Source organism: Pungitius pungitius, chromosome 1 (assembly GCF_949316345.1).
Source record: "Pungitius pungitius chromosome 1, fPunPun2.1, whole genome shotgun sequence".
Lineage (NCBI taxonomy): Eukaryota > Metazoa > Chordata > Actinopteri > Perciformes > Gasterosteidae > Pungitius > Pungitius pungitius.
In genome coordinates, this window is record NC_084900.1 from 15,629,374 (window position 1) to 15,650,371 (window position 20,998).

At 48.3% G+C, this 20,998-nt stretch overlaps 4 protein-coding genes across 9 annotated transcripts; 2 read left to right on the forward strand and 2 right to left on the reverse strand.

Moving 5' to 3' along the window:
• The first annotated feature begins 11 nt into the window (after window positions 1-11).
• nr2c2 (nuclear receptor subfamily 2, group C, member 2) lies at window positions 12-9,192 on the forward strand. Of its 6 annotated transcripts, none has more exons than XM_037478281.2 (15): window positions 12-363; window positions 2,904-2,988; window positions 3,213-3,289; window positions 3,437-3,628; window positions 3,734-3,839; window positions 3,967-4,146; window positions 4,311-4,470; window positions 4,555-4,645; window positions 4,843-4,988; window positions 5,138-5,315; window positions 5,634-5,755; window positions 5,845-5,984; window positions 6,453-6,590; window positions 6,707-6,812; window positions 7,049-9,192. In XM_037478281.2, the coding sequence occupies exons 3-15, from the start codon at window positions 3,221-3,223 to the stop codon at window positions 7,221-7,223; spliced, it is 1,803 nt and encodes a 600-aa protein (XP_037334178.2). In that variant the 5' UTR covers window positions 12-363; window positions 2,904-2,988; window positions 3,213-3,220; the 3' UTR covers window positions 7,224-9,192. The 6 variants fall into 6 exon arrangements, with proteins under 6 accessions (XP_037334178.2, XP_037334174.2, XP_037334179.2 ...); XM_037478277.2 differs by lacking the exon at window positions 12-363 and adding an exon at window positions 1,322-1,490; XM_037478282.2 differs by lacking the exon at window positions 12-363 and adding an exon at window positions 1,505-1,696.
• Window positions 9,193-9,578: 386 nt separating this feature from the next.
• Window positions 9,579-11,392, forward strand: mrps25 (mitochondrial ribosomal protein S25). The gene is made up of 4 exons (XM_037478400.2): window positions 9,579-9,787; window positions 10,078-10,184; window positions 10,312-10,399; window positions 10,544-11,392. Exons 1-4 carry the CDS (start codon window positions 9,654-9,656, stop codon window positions 10,731-10,733), a joined length of 519 nt encoding a protein of 172 aa, XP_037334297.1. The 5' UTR covers window positions 9,579-9,653; the 3' UTR covers window positions 10,734-11,392.
• On the reverse strand, window positions 11,301-16,401 carry LOC119221974 (rabenosyn-5). Its single transcript, XM_037478249.2, has 12 exons — window positions 16,271-16,401; window positions 15,374-15,667; window positions 15,145-15,279; window positions 14,928-15,028; window positions 14,787-14,832; window positions 14,528-14,689; window positions 14,191-14,444; window positions 13,990-14,060; window positions 13,818-13,904; window positions 13,605-13,707; window positions 13,411-13,515; window positions 11,301-13,327 (listed from the first exon to the last, which is right to left on the reverse strand). Exons 2-12 carry the CDS (start codon window positions 15,534-15,536, stop codon window positions 12,287-12,289), a joined length of 2,268 nt encoding a protein of 755 aa, XP_037334146.2. The 5' UTR covers window positions 15,537-15,667; window positions 16,271-16,401; the 3' UTR covers window positions 11,301-12,286.
• A 2,279-nt stretch (window positions 16,402-18,680) lies between these two features.
• On the reverse strand, window positions 18,681-20,695 carry trh (thyrotropin-releasing hormone). The gene is made up of 3 exons (XM_037478367.2): window positions 20,600-20,695; window positions 20,206-20,425; window positions 18,681-19,867 (listed from the first exon to the last, which is right to left on the reverse strand). Exons 2-3 carry the CDS (start codon window positions 20,399-20,401, stop codon window positions 19,245-19,247), a joined length of 819 nt encoding a protein of 272 aa, XP_037334264.2. The 5' UTR covers window positions 20,402-20,425; window positions 20,600-20,695; the 3' UTR covers window positions 18,681-19,244.
• Between the last annotated feature and the right edge of the window lie 303 nt (window positions 20,696-20,998).

Here is a 20,998-nt window from a genome sequence, read left to right on the forward strand (position 1 = left end):
CAATCCCCGCATTGAACACCAAGATCGGTATTGGCTTTTCCTGCCCTGCATGTACGTGATAGCAACGTTTACATATTCAAATGAATCGCGGACCGAAATGGGGCACCTTCATTCGTTCGAGCTACAAGATCCACGTTCCGATAATAGGGGGCAAAGAATGGCGAAGCATCTACTCTCTGTACAAGGGATCGAACCAAAACGGTCGATGCGCTTTAGGCAATTATATAATCACATGACAACCGTGAATCCACGCAGGGGGAAAAACGAGAATATCTCGCTTTGTTAATGATCACTACACGGTTCTTGTGAATCAGGGAGCATCACACCCAGCGGGGCGGAGCGACATCTGGTGGACATTTTGAGGTACCTTTTTTATTTTGCAGAGATTGGATCGTCACATTTCCATAAAATACGAGATGGCCACATGTAAATGCAGGTAAATAAGAAGTTATTCTCCACTGCACAACCAAAGTCATGTTGGGATTCAAGATCCCCCCGAGTTGGTTGATGAGAGGAATCCGACACGTCAATCAATCAATCTCACAGAGTCACTTCTGCTCTGCAACACTTGTGTTACCTTTTATGGTCGTATGTAAACAGGAGTAAAAAAGGGAGTCATTTGTTTATTCTGTGTTGCATTTATTGTAATTTATTTGTATTTTGTTGAAAGACAGATTTGTTACCACAAACACATTATCCATTATTCTTTAAGAAAACATGTCTGGAAAATCTGGAGATAAAAGGGAATCTGTTTTTCACAAAAAATGACATGTGTCTGCTCCTTTAAAACACAGCAACCATTTAACCATTTGTGTTTTCTTATCACTTACATTCACAAATATTATATACATTATGGCTTCTGTTCGTACTGAAACAAACATTGACAATATACTGGAACACTTATACTCGCTTATAGGTCACTCTCTGGAAACGTGCATGGCACAACAGACAACGGTTATTTGTGTATGTTGTAGCACTCTGCAAATTTTGCAATGTTAATAAGCCAACAATATAAATCTCTAAAAATTGGACTTCTAAAGGGTACAGTTTCAAGTGCCTGGCCCTGGTATGAGGATACTTCCCTTATTTTCTTAGCCTTATTATTCTGTAATACTAATAATAATAGTAATAATATAGTATAGTGGTTCTCAAAATGTTCAATCGTTATGTCATCGTATATCATTGAATTAGATCTGATGAGAAATAATGATTTAATAATATAATTAATAGTATTCTTAATAATAGCAAGTTAATGTTAATTTTATAACGGACCTTAGCCAGTAAGACACGATGACGTCATTGCTGTCCGGCTGGGGGGGGGGGCGCGTGGGGATGTGAGAGGAAGGAGTAAAAAGAAAAAAAAACTCAGCCATCATCAACGCGCGGGCGGTGCGGGGTCACGAACTATGACCTTTAACAGAAGAAAAACCAAAACAACTATTTTATAAAATAGCGGAGGGCACAAAGTCGGTGTGCGTTGTTCCCCGGAGGTAAGTCGCGGTCCCAGATCGAAAACCGCACAAAGCTCTGTTGAGACACCGGATGATAAAAGAGCGAAGCTAATTCCTCCTGTTAGCTTGTTAGCTAGTCGATGCGGAGCTCCGCTTCCTTCCCGGATCCTGGCAGCTCCGGTCCCGGGAAAGGACCGCGAAACGCCGGGGCGGTGCCTCGACTGCCCCGATATGCTTAATAAACGGTTATACTAATTATTCGCCCGTGACACTACTGTCCGACTCGACCCTGAAACAACCCCGAAGGGATGACAAACTCGGGTTGGGGGGGGGCTCGGCTGCAGCCGCTAAATGCGTTTTCTTGTGTTAAAGAAGCTAGCTAGAAACGGCTAACGTTGGCTAACGTAGGAAAGCTACATCCGCAGCAGATGAGCGCGGCCTTTTCACCTCCTCGTTACGTGCGTTACTTTATTCAACAGCGCTGCGTGTGTTTTGTTTCATTTTCTTTACATTTACCACCAGGATGTCATCTTCAGACTGTACAGAGAATTTGCTTTCCGAGATATTGATCACAAGATTCGTCCCTCCGGTGTGATTGGCGGCCTGCCAGAATTAGTCCATTTTTGTCTCCGGTGTTGTGACGCGCGCTCCGTCAGGCCAACCGGTGCAGGGCGCGAGGCGGCGAGCTCCACCCTTCGGTGCGAGCAGATGGAGCCCCTGCAGGCCCAGTCAATCACGGTGCTCCATCGTGCTGTCGTGTTGTGTGCTCTTCCTATAATTACAAACCAAAAAGATAATAGACAATGCCCAAATGCATTCCAGCCACTCACATTTGATGTCGTTTTTTTTTAAAATGGCTGCACTTAATATTTGGTTTGTTACATTTAAATGTAAATTTAATGTTTTTGTTTAATGCACTGGGATCACAGCATTTGTTTGCTTGGCTTTTTAGGGACTCCTGGTGCCATCAAACACGTTTTTCACAGTCAAAATATCTGACTTTAATTAGTATCAAAAAAGCGACATGTCTCTTAGATGAAAAAAGGGAGGCAAAGCAGTTGGGATGTCTCCTTCGGATTTAAGATGTCAGGTAACATCCCTGCCTTGCTGGATAAGTCAGACAAAGGGTTTAGCTAAGATTAAATATTAGGCTACATGTGGAAACCTCCTGTCAATGACACAACGTATATATTTCTGATTTGATTTGATTTTTTTTTTAATGATGTCACCTGCAAACGTTTTTTGTGACACCCAATGATTTTCACAATTTAAAAACAATGGAGAGAAATCAGACGGGTCAGATCAGTCACATAAATCAGAGAGGAATATCACCTCTAAAACAGATACATCTCTGTATTTCCGTCCTCAATGATCAGCGAGCACAACGTTCTGTTGGTGTAGCTTTGACCTGCACCTTTTGTGGTTGATAATCTGTGGCATCTTTCCAAACAGACCTCACTAATGACCTTACATCATCATGACCGCCAACCTCAATCTGCTCTCTCAGCAGGAAGTGGACTCTGAGCACGAGGCAGAGGTGAGCGTGCAGACGGGGACTTTCATGACCTACTGTTTTGCTGGCAGTCCCAGTTGTCCCACAGGAAGCGTAGAACACTGGGCTGCCACCACTTGTCCGTCCGTGCGTGCGTGGCGGATGCTGCTTTATTTCAGTGTTGTATGATGAAACGCCTCGCACGGAGCTGGTTACTTAGCTTGGGAACGTGTGTTTTTAAGAATGGTGGGTGTCATCCTCTCCTTCAGACTCCACGATGAGCGAGTCGCCACGTCGCTTTCAGGTCGTCTCCGCCGAGCCCGCCGCACCACCACAGCGCATACAGGTAACCGCTGCCCCCCCCCTCCATGTCACTTGTCTTAAGAGAATGTGACACTGACGAGCTTAGTTGAGGTTACGGCGTGTGACGTGTCCCTCGTCACTCACCACCTCTCTCCTCCCGTCCCCCTCTTCCGTCTCCTACCGCCATCAGATTGTAACTGACCAGCAGACAGGTCAGGTAGTGACGGCCATGAAGCCGTCCAGCGCTCCCAAGCAGCAGTTCATTCTGACCACGGCTGACAGCTCGGGGGCAGGCAAGGTCATCCTGGCCTCACCGGACAGCCGCAACACCAAGCACCTCATCTTCACCGCTGCAGACAGCCTGATGCCAGGAAGGATACAGGTGCAGACACCCACGGCTCATATTGATGATACCATTGACAGTATCTTGGACCAAAAAGGGTTTTGGTTTAAGGCACAACATCTTGTACTTGACTTTGCTCTCCAGATCGTCACAGATCCGGTGTCGATGGAACGGCTGCTGGGCCAGTCGGGGGACTTGAACCGGCCTCAGTCGGTGGAGTACTGCGTGGTGTGCGGGGACAAGGCCTCAGGTAACCCCGACATGCTGATGTGACGGATCTTTGTGTGTTTGACTCCCGGCTCCTGCCCGATCCGACGGTACATTTCAGCTGCACAGTGACTCCCGCCGTCTGACCACTTCTCTTGTTCTGCCCTCAGGCCGCCACTACGGAGCGGTCAGCTGCGAGGGATGTAAAGGCTTCTTCAAGCGCAGCGTGAGGAAGCACCTGACGTACAGCTGCCGCAGTAAGCAAGACTGCGTCATCAACAAGCACCATCGCAACCGCTGCCAGTTCTGTCGCTTGAAGAAATGCCTTAACATGGGGATGAAGACCGACTGTGAGTTTGCATCCGAGTCCGACACGTAGACACAAACTGCCACAAACAAATGAGGTGCTGTGAAGGTATCTGCAACTTTTGAAAATTAAAAAAAACATTTGTTTTTCTCGCCTGCCATTGGCCCGTAACCGTAGTAACGGTTCCCTTTTTGCGTCTGCTCTCAGCTGTCCAGAGCGAGAGGAAGCCCGTCGACGTGACACCCAGAGAGAGGCACCACGCCAACTGCGCCGCCTCCACCCAAAAGATCTACATCCGCAAGGACCTAAACAGCCCGCTCATCGCCACGCCGACCTTCGTCTCGGACACGGAGACGGACGGCTCCAGGTGAGTGCGGCTCAGACCCGCGGACACACCTCAGGCTCAGCTGTTGGCGCTGTTGTCGATGAAGCTCTGCGTTGTCGTGTGCAGGTCCAGCCTGCTGGACCAGGGCATGCTGGTTAACATCCAGCAGCCGGTCATCCAGAGCGATGGGACTTTGCTGCTGGCCACCGACACAAAGGTACAGCTGTTACGATTAACGCAACATCTGTTTGTGTCAACTGCAGCACATTTTAGGCTCTGTCTGCCAGAACATGATGTTTACACTCTGTGTAAGCACGGCACCCCCACTTGGCCAACAATGGAAAGAATGTATGAGGCCCAGTTTTACATCACAGCAGTCCAGGACAGGGCTTCATCCAAAGCATGTGTCTGCAGATGGACCCTAACCAGGGGGACTTGGGGACACTGGCCAACGTGGTGACGTCACTGGCCAACCTGAGCGACTCGCTAAGAGAGAATCTAATCAATGGGGATACCTCGGACAGCCAGCATGAGGAGCAATCAGCCAGCGAGATAACACGGTCAGCGAGCACGCTCAGTGCACCGGGTGGCAATCACTGGTGGCCCCCTTAGGGATTCTTTCAAATCAAGCATGCACATCTATTTCAGGCACATCTGTATTTGTATTGGCGAGGATTTCTGTTTAAATGTGCGTGTGTGTGTGTCACAGTGCCTTCGACACACTGGCCAAAGTTTTCAACCCGCCTGACGTTGCTGTCGGGCCGAGTCCGGCGGAGAAGACGCAGTGCGTCGGCGGAACAACCATCCAGCTGATTGGTCGAGACCAGGAGACCCCCATCATTGAGGTGGAGGGGCCACTGCTCACAGACAGCCATGTCGGCTTCAGGGTGGGTGCAGTCGTGGTTTACCCGGGAGGGGAGGTGCTCACCGTTGTCACATGATCACAGGATCGCACAGAATCCCGTCTTCACAGGCTCAAAACAACACAGAGGTTAGCATAGATGCTAGGAGTCATATGAGGACTGGAGAATATTTATTTAGAAAGGGGCAAAGAATGAAAAATAGAGGGGAAAAGGGCTTCAGCTCCGGTGAAAATACTAAATACACTGAAACTGTTTGTGTTTCTTCTCCTTGTATGTTGTTAGTTTCATGTCAACAATAAGTTTGTCTCATATGTCCTCTCTGGTCTTTCCTTGTCGGTGCAGCTGACCATGCCCAGCCCCATGCCTGAGTATCTGAATGTGCACTACATCTGTGAGTCGGCCTCCAGGCTGCTCTTTCTCTCCATGCACTGGGCGCGCTCCATCCCGGCCTTCTCAGCTCTCGGGTAAGAATGCGTTTGACACGCCTCGCATTGCGCCGTGATGCTGCCGTCGCGCTCACACTTCTACTTCTCCCGCCCTGCGTCGCCGCCAGTCAGGAGGCGGACACCAGTTTGGTGCGAGCATGCTGGAATGAGCTGTTCACTCTGGGCCTCGCTCAGTGCGCTCACGAGATGAACCTGTCGACCATCCTCGCTGCCATCATCAACCACCTCCAGAGCAGCATCCAGGACGGTACGGACCACAGACCTCGGCACCACCTCTCAGTAGGACAAACACACACAATCGAATCGAGTTTTTAACGTGGCGTGTGTGATGACTCATTCAGGAGCGATGGAATCTAGATGCGGGTGATGAGGATGAAGGCACTGTGACAAATTCAAAATAAAAGTGATAATAAGACTGATGAGACTGATTTTGGTGGTCAAAGGTCACCGTGACCTCATGTCCGTTCCCATTTTTGTGACTGTGATATCGCAGCAGCACTTTCAGGGGAAACAAACACTATCTCTAATGGCCACCAGGGGGCGCTCTGTCTAAGAGAAAATGACTAATTCTCTCTTCATTTATTCCCTCAGAAAACATTATAAACATGGTCTCAATATCGAGCTTCAATACAGCATGATGTTCAATTAGTAAATCATTCAGCGTCAAATAGTAATTTATGAACCTTGTTACCTGGAACATTTTCTTCTCCCCCAGACAAAGTTTCAGGGGAGAGGGTGAAGCAGGTGATGGAGCACATATGGAAGTTCCAGGAGTTCTGTAACAGCATGACGAGGCTGGAAACTGACCGCTACGAATACGCCTACCTGAAAGCAATAGTGCTGTTCAGCCCAGGTGAGTCTGCTTTGATCGAGTTGACAATACGAGTCATTAATTGTAGTTCAAATTACAAGGAAGAGGAAATCGATTACAATGAATAACGTGTGTTTGTGCGTGTGTGTGTGTGACAGATCATCCAGGTGTGGACAGCAGCGGGCAGATTGAGAAGTTCCAGGAGAAAGCCTTGATGGAGCTGCAGGACTACGTGCAGAAAAGCTACCCAGACGACACCTACAGGTACATCACACCTCCTCCTGTCCTCCCCCCCTCTCACTGACATACTCACAGAGGACAGGATGTTGGATCGGACTCCTTCACAGGGGAACCTATGAGTTTGTTTCTGTCGTATTCATTAGAGCTTCAATCAACACGTCGTAGAAAGCAATCTCTGGAAAAGTGACAGCCTCATTTTCAACCAAAGACGAAACACTGAGACGGCTTTGGGGTGAGCTGTCCTCTCCTCGTGTCCCCAGGTTGACCCGCATCCTGACTCGTCTCCCTGCCCTGCGCCTCATGAACTCGGCCATCACGGAGGAGCTCTTCTTCACCGGCCTGATTGGTAACGTCTCCATTGACAGCATCATTCCGTACATCCTCAAGATGGAGACGGCCGAGTACAACAGCCAGGACTGCGACCCCGGAGAGTGACGCCACCCCAGCTTCAGGTACTCCATCTCTAGGTACTCTATGGGGGTTTCACCGCGGAATCCTGCAGCGGCCCCTTGGTTCTTTTTTAACGGTGAGAAGTCATTCAGGAATCCTCGGCAGATTGACGTTATCTGGGACTGAGACGCCGGGAGGACAGACGGAATATTCTCTGCAGTTGAGGCGGTGCGGCCATCTTGGATTTGTGTCTGTAGACTGAATGGAAGAGACTGGGCTCGTCTCCTTCAATGTCTTAACGGCACTTCAAGCAAATTACGTATCAATGCGAAATAAGCCTTTTTAATTGTTGCGGCCTTTTCTAGGCCTTCCCATGCACTCATGTTGATCACGTGACTAAACGTTAGTTTGCAGGTAACCGATGAGGTGTATCAACAAGTTCAAAAAGACGTCTTGTACGTGGAAGTGAGATTTTAAAAGTCAAAATATTGAATCTGAGTACTTTATTTTAAAGTGTACTTCTTAGCTGTTTTTGTCTGTATTTGGTAATTAATATTGGCACGTGGAAAACAGGTGTTTTAGTGGCTGTGGCGTTAAATTGAGGATCTGGCCTTTCACAGAAGCTAAGGGCAGTACGACTGAATATCAATCAAAACGCATCGAAACACGCTTCCAACATTCTTCTCTCTTTTATTGCATCCTGAGACATTAATGTACAGTTTTTACTTTAAATACATTTAAATACTGGTAGGAATGAGAACTCTGATCAGGTATGAAAACAATGTCAAACCTCAATAACTTCATCATTAATCTGTATTCATAATAACTGGCATTCATGGCATTCTTCTTCCACACAGTGCATTACAACATCCCAGTTCTCACTCTAACTCGCTTTCACGAACTGTCCTTAGCCAAATCAGCCAGTTAAACTGAGCACGTCTCGTCTTTCCTTCTTTCTTTTTTTTAATGCAGAATCATCCCAGAGACTTTAGCTGTGATGTTTTCATGTTCAGGTACATTATCATGGATATGTTGCTATAGTAACCCGTGCAATCGCCTCATTACTTGCCCCTTTACGACAATCACTTCTATGTTATTTCCGTCTGTCCCACCAGCTTCTGCATTTTATATGTGTATTCATCATTTATTCCTTTCAAGGAGGGAGAGAGATTGTCTTAAAGAATTATTGCGTACGTGTGTTTGTACTCCGCTAACTGCACATCAATCAGCTTCTGTCTTCACGCTGACTAAAAGTTTGTGTTTTGTATGTTTCTTTTCTAAAATATTTAAATGCGTTGTGAACATATTTGCCTGTCGCATACTAAGTGTACTTAAAGTACTTTTCGGGAGGTTTATAACCGGTTTTAAAACATATTAAGTAGAATTTCCTCTCGTTTAACGGAGCGACGTGAATGAGAAGGGGAATGTTAAGAGGTCAACAAGGATCATGTAAAAAAAAATATATATATATGTCACTTGTAATATTCTAGGGTTTAAAACCCACGCAGACTGTTGTGAAATAACCTTTGTACATGTAGTTTCATTAAAATGAGTGCATGATGTTTTTAGGCCGGGTTTTATAATCTTGTCTCTGTCTGCCCTAATAAGGGGCGTTGTTATCAATTTTATAGTGCATTGCAGTGCATGAAGAAGTTGCTTAAGTGCATTTTATTAAATGCTGTATGAAAAAAAATGTTAATTTAAATGTTGTGGCTTTAAAAAATTAACCATGAGGAGATTGGATCATAAAACCTGGGCTCCGTGGACGGCGTGTCCGATGGTTTGGTTTTTATACTGTGTAAATGTACTCTGGTTTTCTGCTCGTGTACGATGCTTCTCTTCAAACGAGGAGAAACAACGTTCATGTTTTGCTCAAGTTTGTCACGACCCCACATTTCTACCTCACACCGATAAAGATATAAAACATGTAATAATGGCTGAGCTCCTGTATCGGCATTCCAGTCTCTGAGGCCTCACGCTATTAACGAAATAAACAATTACGTATGAAATATGACTTGAGTCTCTTCATGCTTCTCTGCGATGTTTGATACCTGTGTATTCTAGCTTTCTAGCTACACTTTGTCACGCCCCACAAAACCAGCTTTGGTCATTTAGAAACTAAGAGACCCCTCATTCTCTCAAAGGCCAGAGGAACTTTTTTTTCTCTCGGAACTACTACATTCGCAAGATGTCTATTTTTATTATTTATATTTTATGTGTTGTACTTTACTGTCTGATCATTATTATTATAAATATACCCTCCTGTTTTTAAATTTGCTGTTTGATCAAAATATGCGTAGAAGTGCATATATATATATATTTTTAATTATACAATTAAATTTGAAAGGAAAGGAAAAAAACGAAACCTCGCCAGCTTCCTGGTTGCTCAGCCGACGTCATCGAAAGGCGCCGCTCCGTGTGCCCGACACTCTTTGATGTGCTAGTTTGTAAATACAAACTAAAAGGGACTTTAGAATGCCGATGAAGGGACGCTTTCCGATCAGGAGGACTCTCGAATACCTCCAGAAGGGCGACATCGTCTTTAAAAACCGAGTGAAGATCATGACGGTCAATTACAACACGAGCGGAGAGCTGAGCGACGGCGCAAGGTCAGAGCTAACGGGAGCTAATGCTAGCAGAGACGCACTCACGGCTACAACATGTCCTCAAACTGATGTTAAGCTCCACCGCTGCGTCCATCCCCATCACTTAAAGTCACTCAAATAGGAGCAGTGTGTGGCCTTAAAATGTTTCAATTAACCTGTTAAAACGGGACATTGACGGATCAACTAACGTTAGCTTAATTGAAGTTGTTGAAGTTGCCTTTCGATAAGGTACTTAAATGAATAAATGTAAGCGTTATTCAGACCATTCTTGTATGTTTTCTCCTCTTTTGCAGAAAGTTTGTATTCTTCAATATCCCTCAGATTCAGTACAAAAACCAGTGGCTTCAAATAATGATGTTCAAGAACATGACGCCATCTCCGTTCCTGAAGTTCTACCTGGGTGTGTATTTGAACACAAGGGGAAATAAACCTTAAATAAATATTTCCTGCCATCACGTCATCATCATCATGATGGTAATCAATGTTTTTGATCAAGCTGTGGCTGATGTGCTCGCTCTCCTTTGCAGACGACGGGGAGCAAGTTCTGGTGGATATGGAAGGGAAGGACTACAAACAGATTTCACTACATGTCAAGAAGATTCTGGGCAAATCAGAGTAAGATATTCAGACTTGGATGCTTCTTACCGTTGATGTTAATTAATGCATTTGGTGCAGAGAATCAGTGAGAATGCTTACAAAATATCCAATCACATCGTCGGGTGATGCACGTGCTGATTCCTCTCCGCTGCCTGTCGACAGAGAGGTTCTACAAGCCGAGGCCCAGGCCAAGATGCAGGCCTCCAACCCCGCCAACTTTGGGCCCCGGAAGTACTGTCTGCGAGAGTGCATCTGCGAGGTGGAGGGCCAGGTGCCGTGTCCCGGCACCACGCCGCTGCCCAAGGAGATGACGGGAAAACATCGCACCCGGATGGCGGCGGCGCAGGAGTGAGGCGCCGCAGTGTCACGTTTCGATTTCGTACGACGGCATCAAAAGGACCTCGGCGCCGCGGATTCAGCTGTAAATACGAGTGACTGGATGGATCCCGCTGTGCCGGAGGTCCAACGTCTCCGGTCCAGGAGCGGCAGGAAACCACAGACATCTTTTATGGGCGCTTTTGGATTTTTTTTTTTCCAGTGTCAACACTGCGATGTAAACATTGAAATAAAACCAATTCGCCTGCCGTGTGAACAACATCAAGTAAGCATGACCACAATATTTAAGAAGAGGGAGAATGGCTGAGATTCAAATAATGAAAAGACAAAGCGTTTTCTGAGAACTATTTTTTTTTTTTTTTATTGGTGCGGTGATGGAAGTTCGTGCTTAAAAAAATGTTGGCAAAAAAATAAAAATCACACACAGAGAAGCTCCTTGAGTCATCCGCGCTCACGAAACATTTTCACGTGTTCTGCTTCTGTGTGGATGTCAGATATTAGTGTGAGATCAACAATACACACACAGTGTGAAGCACTATGACGACAAAGGGCAGATAATACTTGTTGGCATCGATGTAGTGACATTTTATCTGACAAACCAAAAAATGTTTACATTAACCCAAAGAATTGAAAGTAACGTCAGTAACACTGATTTTAGTGCGTTCTAGTGTTTTATTCGATAGTTTTAGGAAGCCGATGTACGTCAGCAGATGTTGAAGTGATGGCGAACAAACAAAACTGACAGAACTCGTTTTATTAGTCCAGATTAGTAAATAAAAGCTGGAAGTCAAACGTGGCCTCTCGTTCAATTTTTAAAAAGGCCGGCAAAAGCAAGAGTCCCTCAGCAGCAACAGGGGGGGGGGGTTGTTCGACCTGGTTAAGTGCTTTTAAAAGATAACGAGGCCACGACCAGACACACGAAGAAAAGATCACGTAACTGAAAGCGTTCGAGCACGACCATGCAGACAGGAATGAGCGCGAATAACCCCCCCCCTCTCCCAGGAACCTAATTCATAGTCGGATGAAAAGCGCCCTCGTAGTCATGAGCGAGCGTCACATCACGGGAGCAACAATGGCGGCTTTTATTTCCCTTTAATTCGTGACGCGAAGGAAGGGGCCGAGATGACCGATCTCATTTCTGCTTTAATTACCTCAAATAAACTAAAGTTGTGGAAACTGAAGGGAGGATCCACAAGCAGCTGCATGAGCTTCAGATCTCAGCTGTTGGTGCTGGATTCATAGATTCTGTCATTCAACTGCAGACCTTCAAATGTGCATCAAGGACGGTCCGTTCTTCTCTCTTCCTGTTTGGGCTCCTGGTGCTGAGATAAAGACTCCAGCGCTCTGTACAGGGGGAGGTGGTTTAGAAAGATGAGCCCCCACCCCCCCCAGACTACTGAGCCATAGTAGGTATTCAATCTCAGGAACTCAGCAAGTTGCTCTGTGGTGCAGCAGAATAACTGGAACCAGAGGGCTCACGAGTCTGGTAAAGTGAGCTTGCCTTGGAGGTAAGTAGCAGGTATTCAGGGGGGAAGTGAGAGGTGGAGGTGGGGGGCAGGGGGGCGCGGTTCAGTGCTTTTTCTTCTGCTCTTGTAGGGTGCGCTGCAGCTCCCTGAGGTTCACCGACAGCAGCTCCACCTCGTCCAGGCGGCCGCTGAGCTTGGCGTCGAAGATGTAGGCCCTGATGTTGTCGATCTGCTGCAGCAGGAGCTCCTCCTCGATCACGTCCACGTCGGGCAGGTCCCCCGCCTCCTCGTCCCCGTCAAACGGGTTCCTGGAGACTCCCGGGGAGTTCCCCGAGGCTTCCAGGAAGGGGTTGCCCGCCTCGGCGTCGCCGCCTTCGAAGGGGTTTGCGGCGGCAACCTCGTCGTCCTCGCTGAACGGGTTGTACTCTTTCCTCGCGGCGCCGACCTCCCGGTGCTCCCGCCTCATGTCCTCAAAGAAGGGATTGGACGGATCCTCCTCGACGGGAGTGGCCTCCTCCTCGTCGTCATCGAAGGGGTTGAGGGAGGCGCTGTTCTGCCCTTCGCCACCAGGGGGGGTCACGTGCCCCCCTAGGCTCCTCAGCCTGGGTGGCGACTCCTCCTGGCCGCTGAGCGCGGGGGGCGGACTCCCCTCGGCTGTCGGGGTCAGCTCCCCCGCGTCCTCGTCCTCTTGGCCGCCGCCCGGAGGCCCCTCCCACGCCACGGGAGGCGGCGCGCTGCCCGCGGCGGGGCCCCGCTGCTGCCGCTCCTCCCTCTCCCACGCCTCCAGGCGGTCCAGCTCGCCGCGCTGCAGCCGCTCCTCGGCGGCCAGCTTCTGGGAGAGCGCGATGGCCCGGTTGGTCTGCTGCTGGTCGAACTCGTCCTGCAGCTGCCGCAGGTTCTCCTCCAGCAGGGCCACCTCGTCCGCCCGCCGCGCCTCCCGCGCCTGCCGCAGGAACGACTGGATGTTCTCGATCTGCTGCAGGAGGGGGTCCTCGTGCTCGGCGAGGACGGCGTCCGCGGAGGGCAGCCACCCGCCCACTTTGGTCACGCGCGGCGCTCTCGGCAGCTCCCCGTTGGTGCTGGGGGGCGGCTGTGGGCGGGTCTTCTCGGACTCCTGTCTCCTTTTCAGGGTCTCCTGGGTCACCTGGTGAAAAGGAAGGATGCAGGGAACATTCAGGAACTAGTTCTTCGTGTGGTAGAAGCAGAAGGTCCTGCACCCAATCTCACCAGCCTCTCCTGCTGGAGTCTCTTCTCCTGTTCCTGTTTTCTCTTTTCTTTCAGTTCCTCGTATTTGTGCTTGGTGGGTAAAGACATGAGACCCAGAAGCTTCTCCTGAAACGCAGAGGACACGGAGAAGGCGTGAACTCGGGCACGGGAAGGCCCGGATTGGAGAGACGTTCTGCAGCGGGTCGGAGCCTCACCTGGACGAACAGCGTGGCCGTGTAACGGATCATCCTCTGCAGCTGGAGGGCCTTCTGGCGCGGCGCCGGCTCGTCTTTGGCTCCTAGCGTCAGAATCTTCTTGCTGGTGGGGGTGGGGGGGGGCGGGGGAGAAACACAGAACTCCCTTTTGACCCCGTTTAAAAAAAAAAAAAGCTTCGTGGTTGACGGACACCAGAGAAGGCGTCGATCTACCTCAGGGCGTCGATTAGCTCGTAGTATTTCTGCACCTCCAGTCTCAGTCCGGCGGCGGTGTCGAGGTTGTAGGTGGTTTCTCCGGCGCTGTGGGATCAAGCAGCCGCCACCATGAGCCTCTCTCGCACCAAACATCAGCCCTCACACCACTAATGCTTCCGAAATAACTTACTTCAGCGACTCAGCCATTCGGATGTATTCTGGAGCCTTCTCGTCCACCTTCTCCATGCACATCCGCAGCCGCTGGCAGGAAGACAAGTTCAGAGCAAAGCGGAAAAACAGGAAACCCCCCCCCCCCCTCCCTGAAAGAGCAAATCAACAACTTGAAAAGAAAACGGAAATCATCCACCGGGGGACCAGAGGAGAGCCGAACCTCGTAGAGCTTCACCACGTCCGGCATGTGGTCCTTCTCCTCCAGCTTCTGCTGCCTCTTCAGCAGCGTGTCCATGCAGTGGCGGCAGCAGCGGATCTTCTCGTCGTCCTTCTCCTCCAGCATGGACGTCACGCTGCTCAGGCTGCTGATGCTGCCCCTCCTGGAGCCCATCCCGCCCCCAGCCGGGGGGGACGGGTACTGAACGGGGCTCCCAGCGACACACAGCACCTCTCGGGTCCCATTGATCAGCTTGTCTGGGAACAGAGAAAGAGGCCGGTGTGTGTGTGTGTGTGTGTGTGTGTGTGTGTGTGTCTCGACGAGGTTCCTTCACACGTACGAGCCAGCGGAATGGGGACGAACTCCATGCACTTCCTGCACATGATGGAGCCACAGAGGCGACAGTGGTGCCGCCGGTTCCGGATGTTGAACTTGTTGCCGCAGTCGGGACAGAACGGGACGTCCGAGTCGTTAACCCAGGACACCACCGACTTCTCAATGGCTGGAGGAAAGAGGAGGAGGAGGAGGAGAACACACTCGTGCATGAAATAAATCTCTGTATAAAAAGACCATTGACGAGTCGGAATGAAAACACAAACCTCGGATTTTGGCGATGTCGGAGTTGACCCTGTCAAACGATGTCAGCTGTAAAGACAAATTTCTCGTCAAAGTTACTCCCAGAGTTAAATCTGCGCCGTGAGTGTGTGTTTTTTCCCCCATTCGTGCTGCCGGGAGCCAACCTTCTCCAGTCGGATGATGAGCTTGTTGACCTCGATGACGTAGTGGTCTATCCGAGCGGCCCGGTGTTTTTTGAACAAGTCCAGGTGACTCCTGGTCGCTCCTAGGAGAGAGAGAGAGAGAGAGAGAGAGAGGAAACCCGCGAGTCGGTCAGCATCGGGTCGCATCGCTCCGACAAACCCGGAGCCGGAGAACGCAGAGCGCGGCGGTTCATTTCACCCAGTTCCTGAGGCTCCCACATGTAGGGGTCCACTCCGCCGTAGTAGAAGGACTCGTAGCTGCCGGTGTCCGGTCGGTCGTCTCCGTCCCGCTTCAGCAGCTTGTCTTTGGCTTTCATCGCCTTCTGGACCAAACCTGTGCACACACACACACAGAAAAAGGATGAGGAGTACACAGTCTTCCTCTCTGCGGCTCGAGGTCTCACAAAGCCTCACAAAACGCCACTCACTTTTGAGCTGCCCCCGCACGTGGCGGTCGTCCCCCGAGTGCTCCTCTTCATAGTGGTCTTGGAGCTGGTAGAAGGACTGCAGGTCCTTGAGGCACAGCGGGCACAGGAAGCCCTCCTTCACTTCCCCCGTGCCCTCAAAGGGGGGGGGATAACCGGAGGCCATGACGACGATGGCGGTGGTGGCGTGCTGCGTTCAGGGACAGGAGATGCAAAGTGGGAGAGCCCTGTCTCGGTCCACATGTCATGGGGTGTGCGACCCCCCCACTGACGTCTCCATCTGCACTGCAGGGACACCTGGAGATCAAAGCACATTGTGGGTATAAATATAACGTTACATCACGATAGTGAGAAAGCATTAAGGAATACGGGTCACGTGACGGACACACTAGATAAGAGGACTCCGGAGGAAAATATATATTATGTCTGACTTAACTTAGTAGAATACAATGCAATGTCTATCGAACACTCTAAAAGTCACAGCCAAAAGTTCCACAAATCTATTGTACGATCGAACATTTGACATCGATGTAAGAACCGTCATGTTTTAAAAGGACTTTTAGCAGGTGCCGATGGTGTTAGCTCGCAGAGACTTACACCCACTGGAGTCAGGGAGACACACTCCGACGGTTATTTACTTTTTGCACCTTCAATTTGTATTGCTGTCATAATGTGATATTTGGGAATCCAAAAACCTGAAGTTTAACGTTAAATGTTAAGTTAGTAACGTCGGCTAAATGTGACGCTAGCCGCAGAATGCTAACAGCAGCTCTCGCGTTTCCTTTGGCCAGTTTATCCGACGTCTTTGTTTAGAAACACGAAGGAAAATGGCTTCAAAACTTTCCGGAAAAAAAACACATTTCCATGTGAAGACCGACACGATAAATGCGGTGTACTTACAGATGGATCCAACAATAACAGTGTGGTTAGTTCTCTTTGACAGCAGCAGCCGCCCTGCCCGGTCACGTGATTAGCGTTTGGTCGGTAAGGGACGAGACGAGGGACCAACGACACGAAACGCGCAAACCAACTGGACGGGCCTCACCACAACCGGTTCTTTGTTGTCTTTGTTTCTTTTCTTCTACATATTAATCATTTTAGGATTATTAAAGCCTCCTTTAATGATTTTTTTGGCGAAACGAAACGAAAGATAAAGAAAACAAAAAGAAAAAATGGAAACAAACAGGATTCAGGTATTTGTTATTGTATTATTATACGGAGGCACAATGAAATTCCGTTTTAGCGCGTTTGCTACAAAAGAAACACATCTATCAAAATAAAACAGTAGTTTTTCCCGTGGTGCATTTTTAAATTTTGCACCAGAGTGTTAACAGCAACAAAGTATGTTTTTTAGGTTTTTCACGAGGCAAAAACGTGAGTGAACACCAAGTATCACTGATGTGAACACAGAGTCCACCTCCTCTCCTCCTGAATCAGCAGCGTGACCCTGGATGAACTGAGGAGCCCTGGCGTACTCCTCTCCAATGTCTGTCTCTCTGTGTTAACTGTCCCCCTCCTTCAGTCAGACGTCCTTAACTGTGATACAATCAGATCCTTTCACCATCACTTCAGATGTGTCCTTAACAAATGTCTGCTTGTGCTTCAGAGTCTGAGGGCTTAATCCCACTTCTGCTATTGAGACAATGCTCCCAATTTCACTTCAACATCACTCCCCCTCGACGTGATGTCTGTCCTGTCGACTCCGACTCTCCTTCCTCCAGAGAGCTACACTCTCCATTTAAAATCTACGTGGCCTCAACTCTGTGCCTCACAATTTAAGCTTCTTTTATGATAATGTGCCTCTCGATCGACATGACAACATATTCCTGACCTTCACCCAGCGCCCTACGAGTCTTCTTCTTTCCTTCCACCATCTCCATCTTCCCTTCCTTGCCCTTTGAAGGCAAAGCGCTGTGTCACAAGAATGCAAATAATGTTTCACGAGTGTCTCCGTCCATTGGTTGTCTCCCATCTAAGGTGAACCGCAGCCAAATCCTCACTCCAGGTCGCGAGATCTTCTTGAATGATATCCTCACTTATTTCCAAAGTCAGAAATATGAATCTAAAAATGATTGAATGCAGTGAGAAGGAAAAAAACGTTTTTCTTTTAATATGTAAAATCCTTTTCTTTGACATTCTCTATTGTATTGAAATATTCTCCATGGAATCATGAAACTCATTGCAAAAGAAGGTGAGGTCAACCTGATGAGACTGTTCCGTGTAATCACCATAGAGAAGAGATGACCTTATCAGATGGTCTACAGCTCGCTGTGGGAACATGTTGTTGTTGTTGTTGCATCATCATTTAAATATATTGATATACTTCTTTTTGTTAATGAGCGTGTAAATAAGCTAATGGCTCCTTTAGGGGGCTCACACAGGTTGATTTTACAGGAGCCCCCTGCAGCTTTCTACAAATAACAACGGTGTGAAAGCAACTCAATCCATCATGGTGGGGACAATAATCCTGCACACTGCGCCGCACATGATCTCCTAGGAGGGTATTCACATTTATTTACTTAATATTTAATTGTTTCTCAAAAGTTTTTAAGGGTCATTTGGTATCAGAAAAGTTCAGTTTAGAGAAACTAATATGCATTTGGTTTGTGTGGTATTATTTAATTGTTTATTACTCATGTGGACAGTTGAATCTATTTTTTTCACACTGCTATTCTTCAGATTTATGTTTTTGAAAGGATGTTCTAGTTATGTTATTACATTATGGGGCAGTTGGGCCACAAACTCAAAATGTTGAACACATTTTTAAATTAACACACACAGAGTGTGTGTGTGTGTGTGTGTGTGTGCGTGTTGGGGCGTGTGCGTGTCACTGTCACATTTACAATGGGTTTGTGCGCTTGTTTAAACAACAATTCAAATATGCGTATAGTGCTTTCTTGCCGTGAGACAATTTGAGTTGTCTCCAATCATGTTATGTATGAGACAAGTTTATTTATTTCTCAGCCAGTGCAGACAACGTGCTTATTCCGCCCTACTTGACAGTTTGTCAAATCCACTGCAGCTGCTGGAGCCGAAAGCGGCGTGGACACCTCAGTGGAGCCTCTCCACCACCAAGTGTCAATGTGAATGAATAATCTGCATATCGATCAGGGCTGTGGGCCGCCTCTCTGTTGGAATGAGCCCAATTAAAGCGAGGACAGGAGGTACCCGACACACTCTGTCGGATATATTGGATCCATTAATCATCCATCCATCATTGTTGGACTACACACCAATTAGACCTGTTGGGTTGAATAAACAGTTTAATAGGCTTTAACATTGCACAAAATACTGCAGCGGATGCAAACCATACATTTTAACCATTGCGTTTTATTGTCCAACATTGGTGGTTGACGTTAAGGCAAAGTTTAAATGAACTTAACACATGCAATAATATGTAGAAAAATAACCAGACATATTTTATTTTGCGGTGGTAGTCGTTATAGTTTACATAAGTAGAAAATAACGAGACACGGATCAGATCGACGCGTTGGGTACTTCCGTTGACCGTGACGCCTGCTGGACCGAAGGGCGCGTGCCGCCTCACAGAGGGACAGTGGACCGATGCGTTCCTTCTGGGACTTTTAGCACGACCAGTCTATAATCAACGGAATAAATAGCAAATCAGTTCAAGTGATTAAATGGAGATGAACCCCGTATTTTACAGCGATATACCCAATTACGCACAAGCTCTCCAAACCGAACTAACAGCGGATACATGTTTTTTTTTGTTTTGTTGCAACGATGACACAGTAACTGTCGGTGGAACAACAGATTCGACGGTGTAAACTCTTTTTTGTTTTTAATAATAACTTGTGTTCACTTCATTTATACATTTATTGGTTAACATTACAGCGGAGGACTTGTACTTCGGCTACTCTGCTTCCACTAAGTCCTCCTCGGGCGCAAACCTTTTCCCCGGGTGTTGTCGCTTCTCCTCGGCGTGGTGGCTCTCGTTGATTTTGTCTAAAAAGTCGAGCAGCAGACTGGTTTTGCCGCAGCTCGTAGCGTCCAATACGTCACACGGACTGTTTGCGCCTAATTCCGGACTGGAGGTAACCCAAAACCGTTTGCCTGGGTGCTGCCGCTTTTCCATCTCCACGAGGTCCACTTCTTCTCCCTCTCCGTCCGCGTCCCAGTCCACGTCGTCGTCGTCCCCGTCGCGCTTACCCGGGTGCTGGCGCTTGCTGTGCACCACCACGTACCGCCTCCCCGGGTGCTGTCGTTTTGAAAGTCCCCCCAGGAGCGCCGCGGGGTTTTCAGAAACGCGTCCCGCGGCGAAGCGCTTCCCCGGATGCTGCCTCTTCTGGAGCTCCATGAACGGGCGCATTTCTTCCTCGCGTTTACCCGGGTGCTGTCTCCTTTGAAGGTCCAAGTACGGCTCATCCTCGTCCTCTTCTCGGCGCCCCGGATGCTGCCGCTTCTCCAGGTCCTCGCCGTTCCTCTTTCCGGGATGCTGCCGTTTGGTTATCCATTCTGCTTGAGAGGAAAATCCCTCTGGAGAAAAGTACAACTTTATTTAGATTACGTTATTAAGAATCCCCAAGTATCCTATAGATATCCCCTTTTCTCCTCGTTTCTACACGGGCCGCGCGTAAATTACGCACGAACGAGTTCAGTTGGCGGTCCATCTCCCGTCCATCTTATGACATTGGATTAACAGTATTTACATTTTGGTGTTTTAAAACAAATGTTATGAAATGTAATTTACACCTTTACTTTTAATTTATACAAAAATAAGTGAAATAGCCTGATGTCAATGTCATCGCTGCACCAGTATAAACAAATTCAGCTACATCAGACCTCCCGTCGTCCAACACCCGCATCTTACGCACCGTCTCCGCCGTGTTCGTCATGTATCTTCTGGAGGATGGACCGTAGGAGGAGACTCTCTGCTCTCTGTAGAATGATGTCGTCTATGGTCCTCCCGTCAGTCTCGTCCTCCGCGGGGATGCCCTGTCCTCCAGACACGGTGAAGTTGCAGACCACGAGAAGAGCCAAGACAAGCAGACATGACGACTTCATGGTCATTTAGTTGGTCCTCTGCTGAAGAAACTGATCATCAGATAAGATATGCGTAATTAGTTCATTGCAAATGTAACACTAGGTTCAACTCGAGGGCGACGTTACGGACACTGCCATCACATTTGGACCCGAAAAGGCTCTTTTACAGAAAGACCCACTGACTTTTCGTTGTTTGAAGGTTTGTTCTGAGGTGCGCCGACTCACCTGGAGAAGACTCCGAAGCCTCCTCTTCCTCAGACCGTGTGAAGGAAATCGCTCTCGGCCTGTGGCAGCTGCTGGTGACCCCTGTGCACCAAGTCTGGAGGAATGAGCCGTAAGTTCCCGTGTCGGCATTTATACGCAGCGGCCACCGTCGTCACACCGACGCTGGGACTCATTTCTCAGGGCCCCTGTGACGTCACCGAGTCGTGCGCAACATGCACGTGGTGAACGGTGGCCTTGTGGGAGTTGATGTGATTGGACGCCCGAGTGTCCTAATCCATTTTGTATAATACAGATCGAGCAATAATGGGTTATATTGCTCTAGTTTATACTATTTTATACTGTAGATTTCAATTGAAAATGTCATTTTTCATGCACTTTGTGTTATTTGTCTTGTTGTCC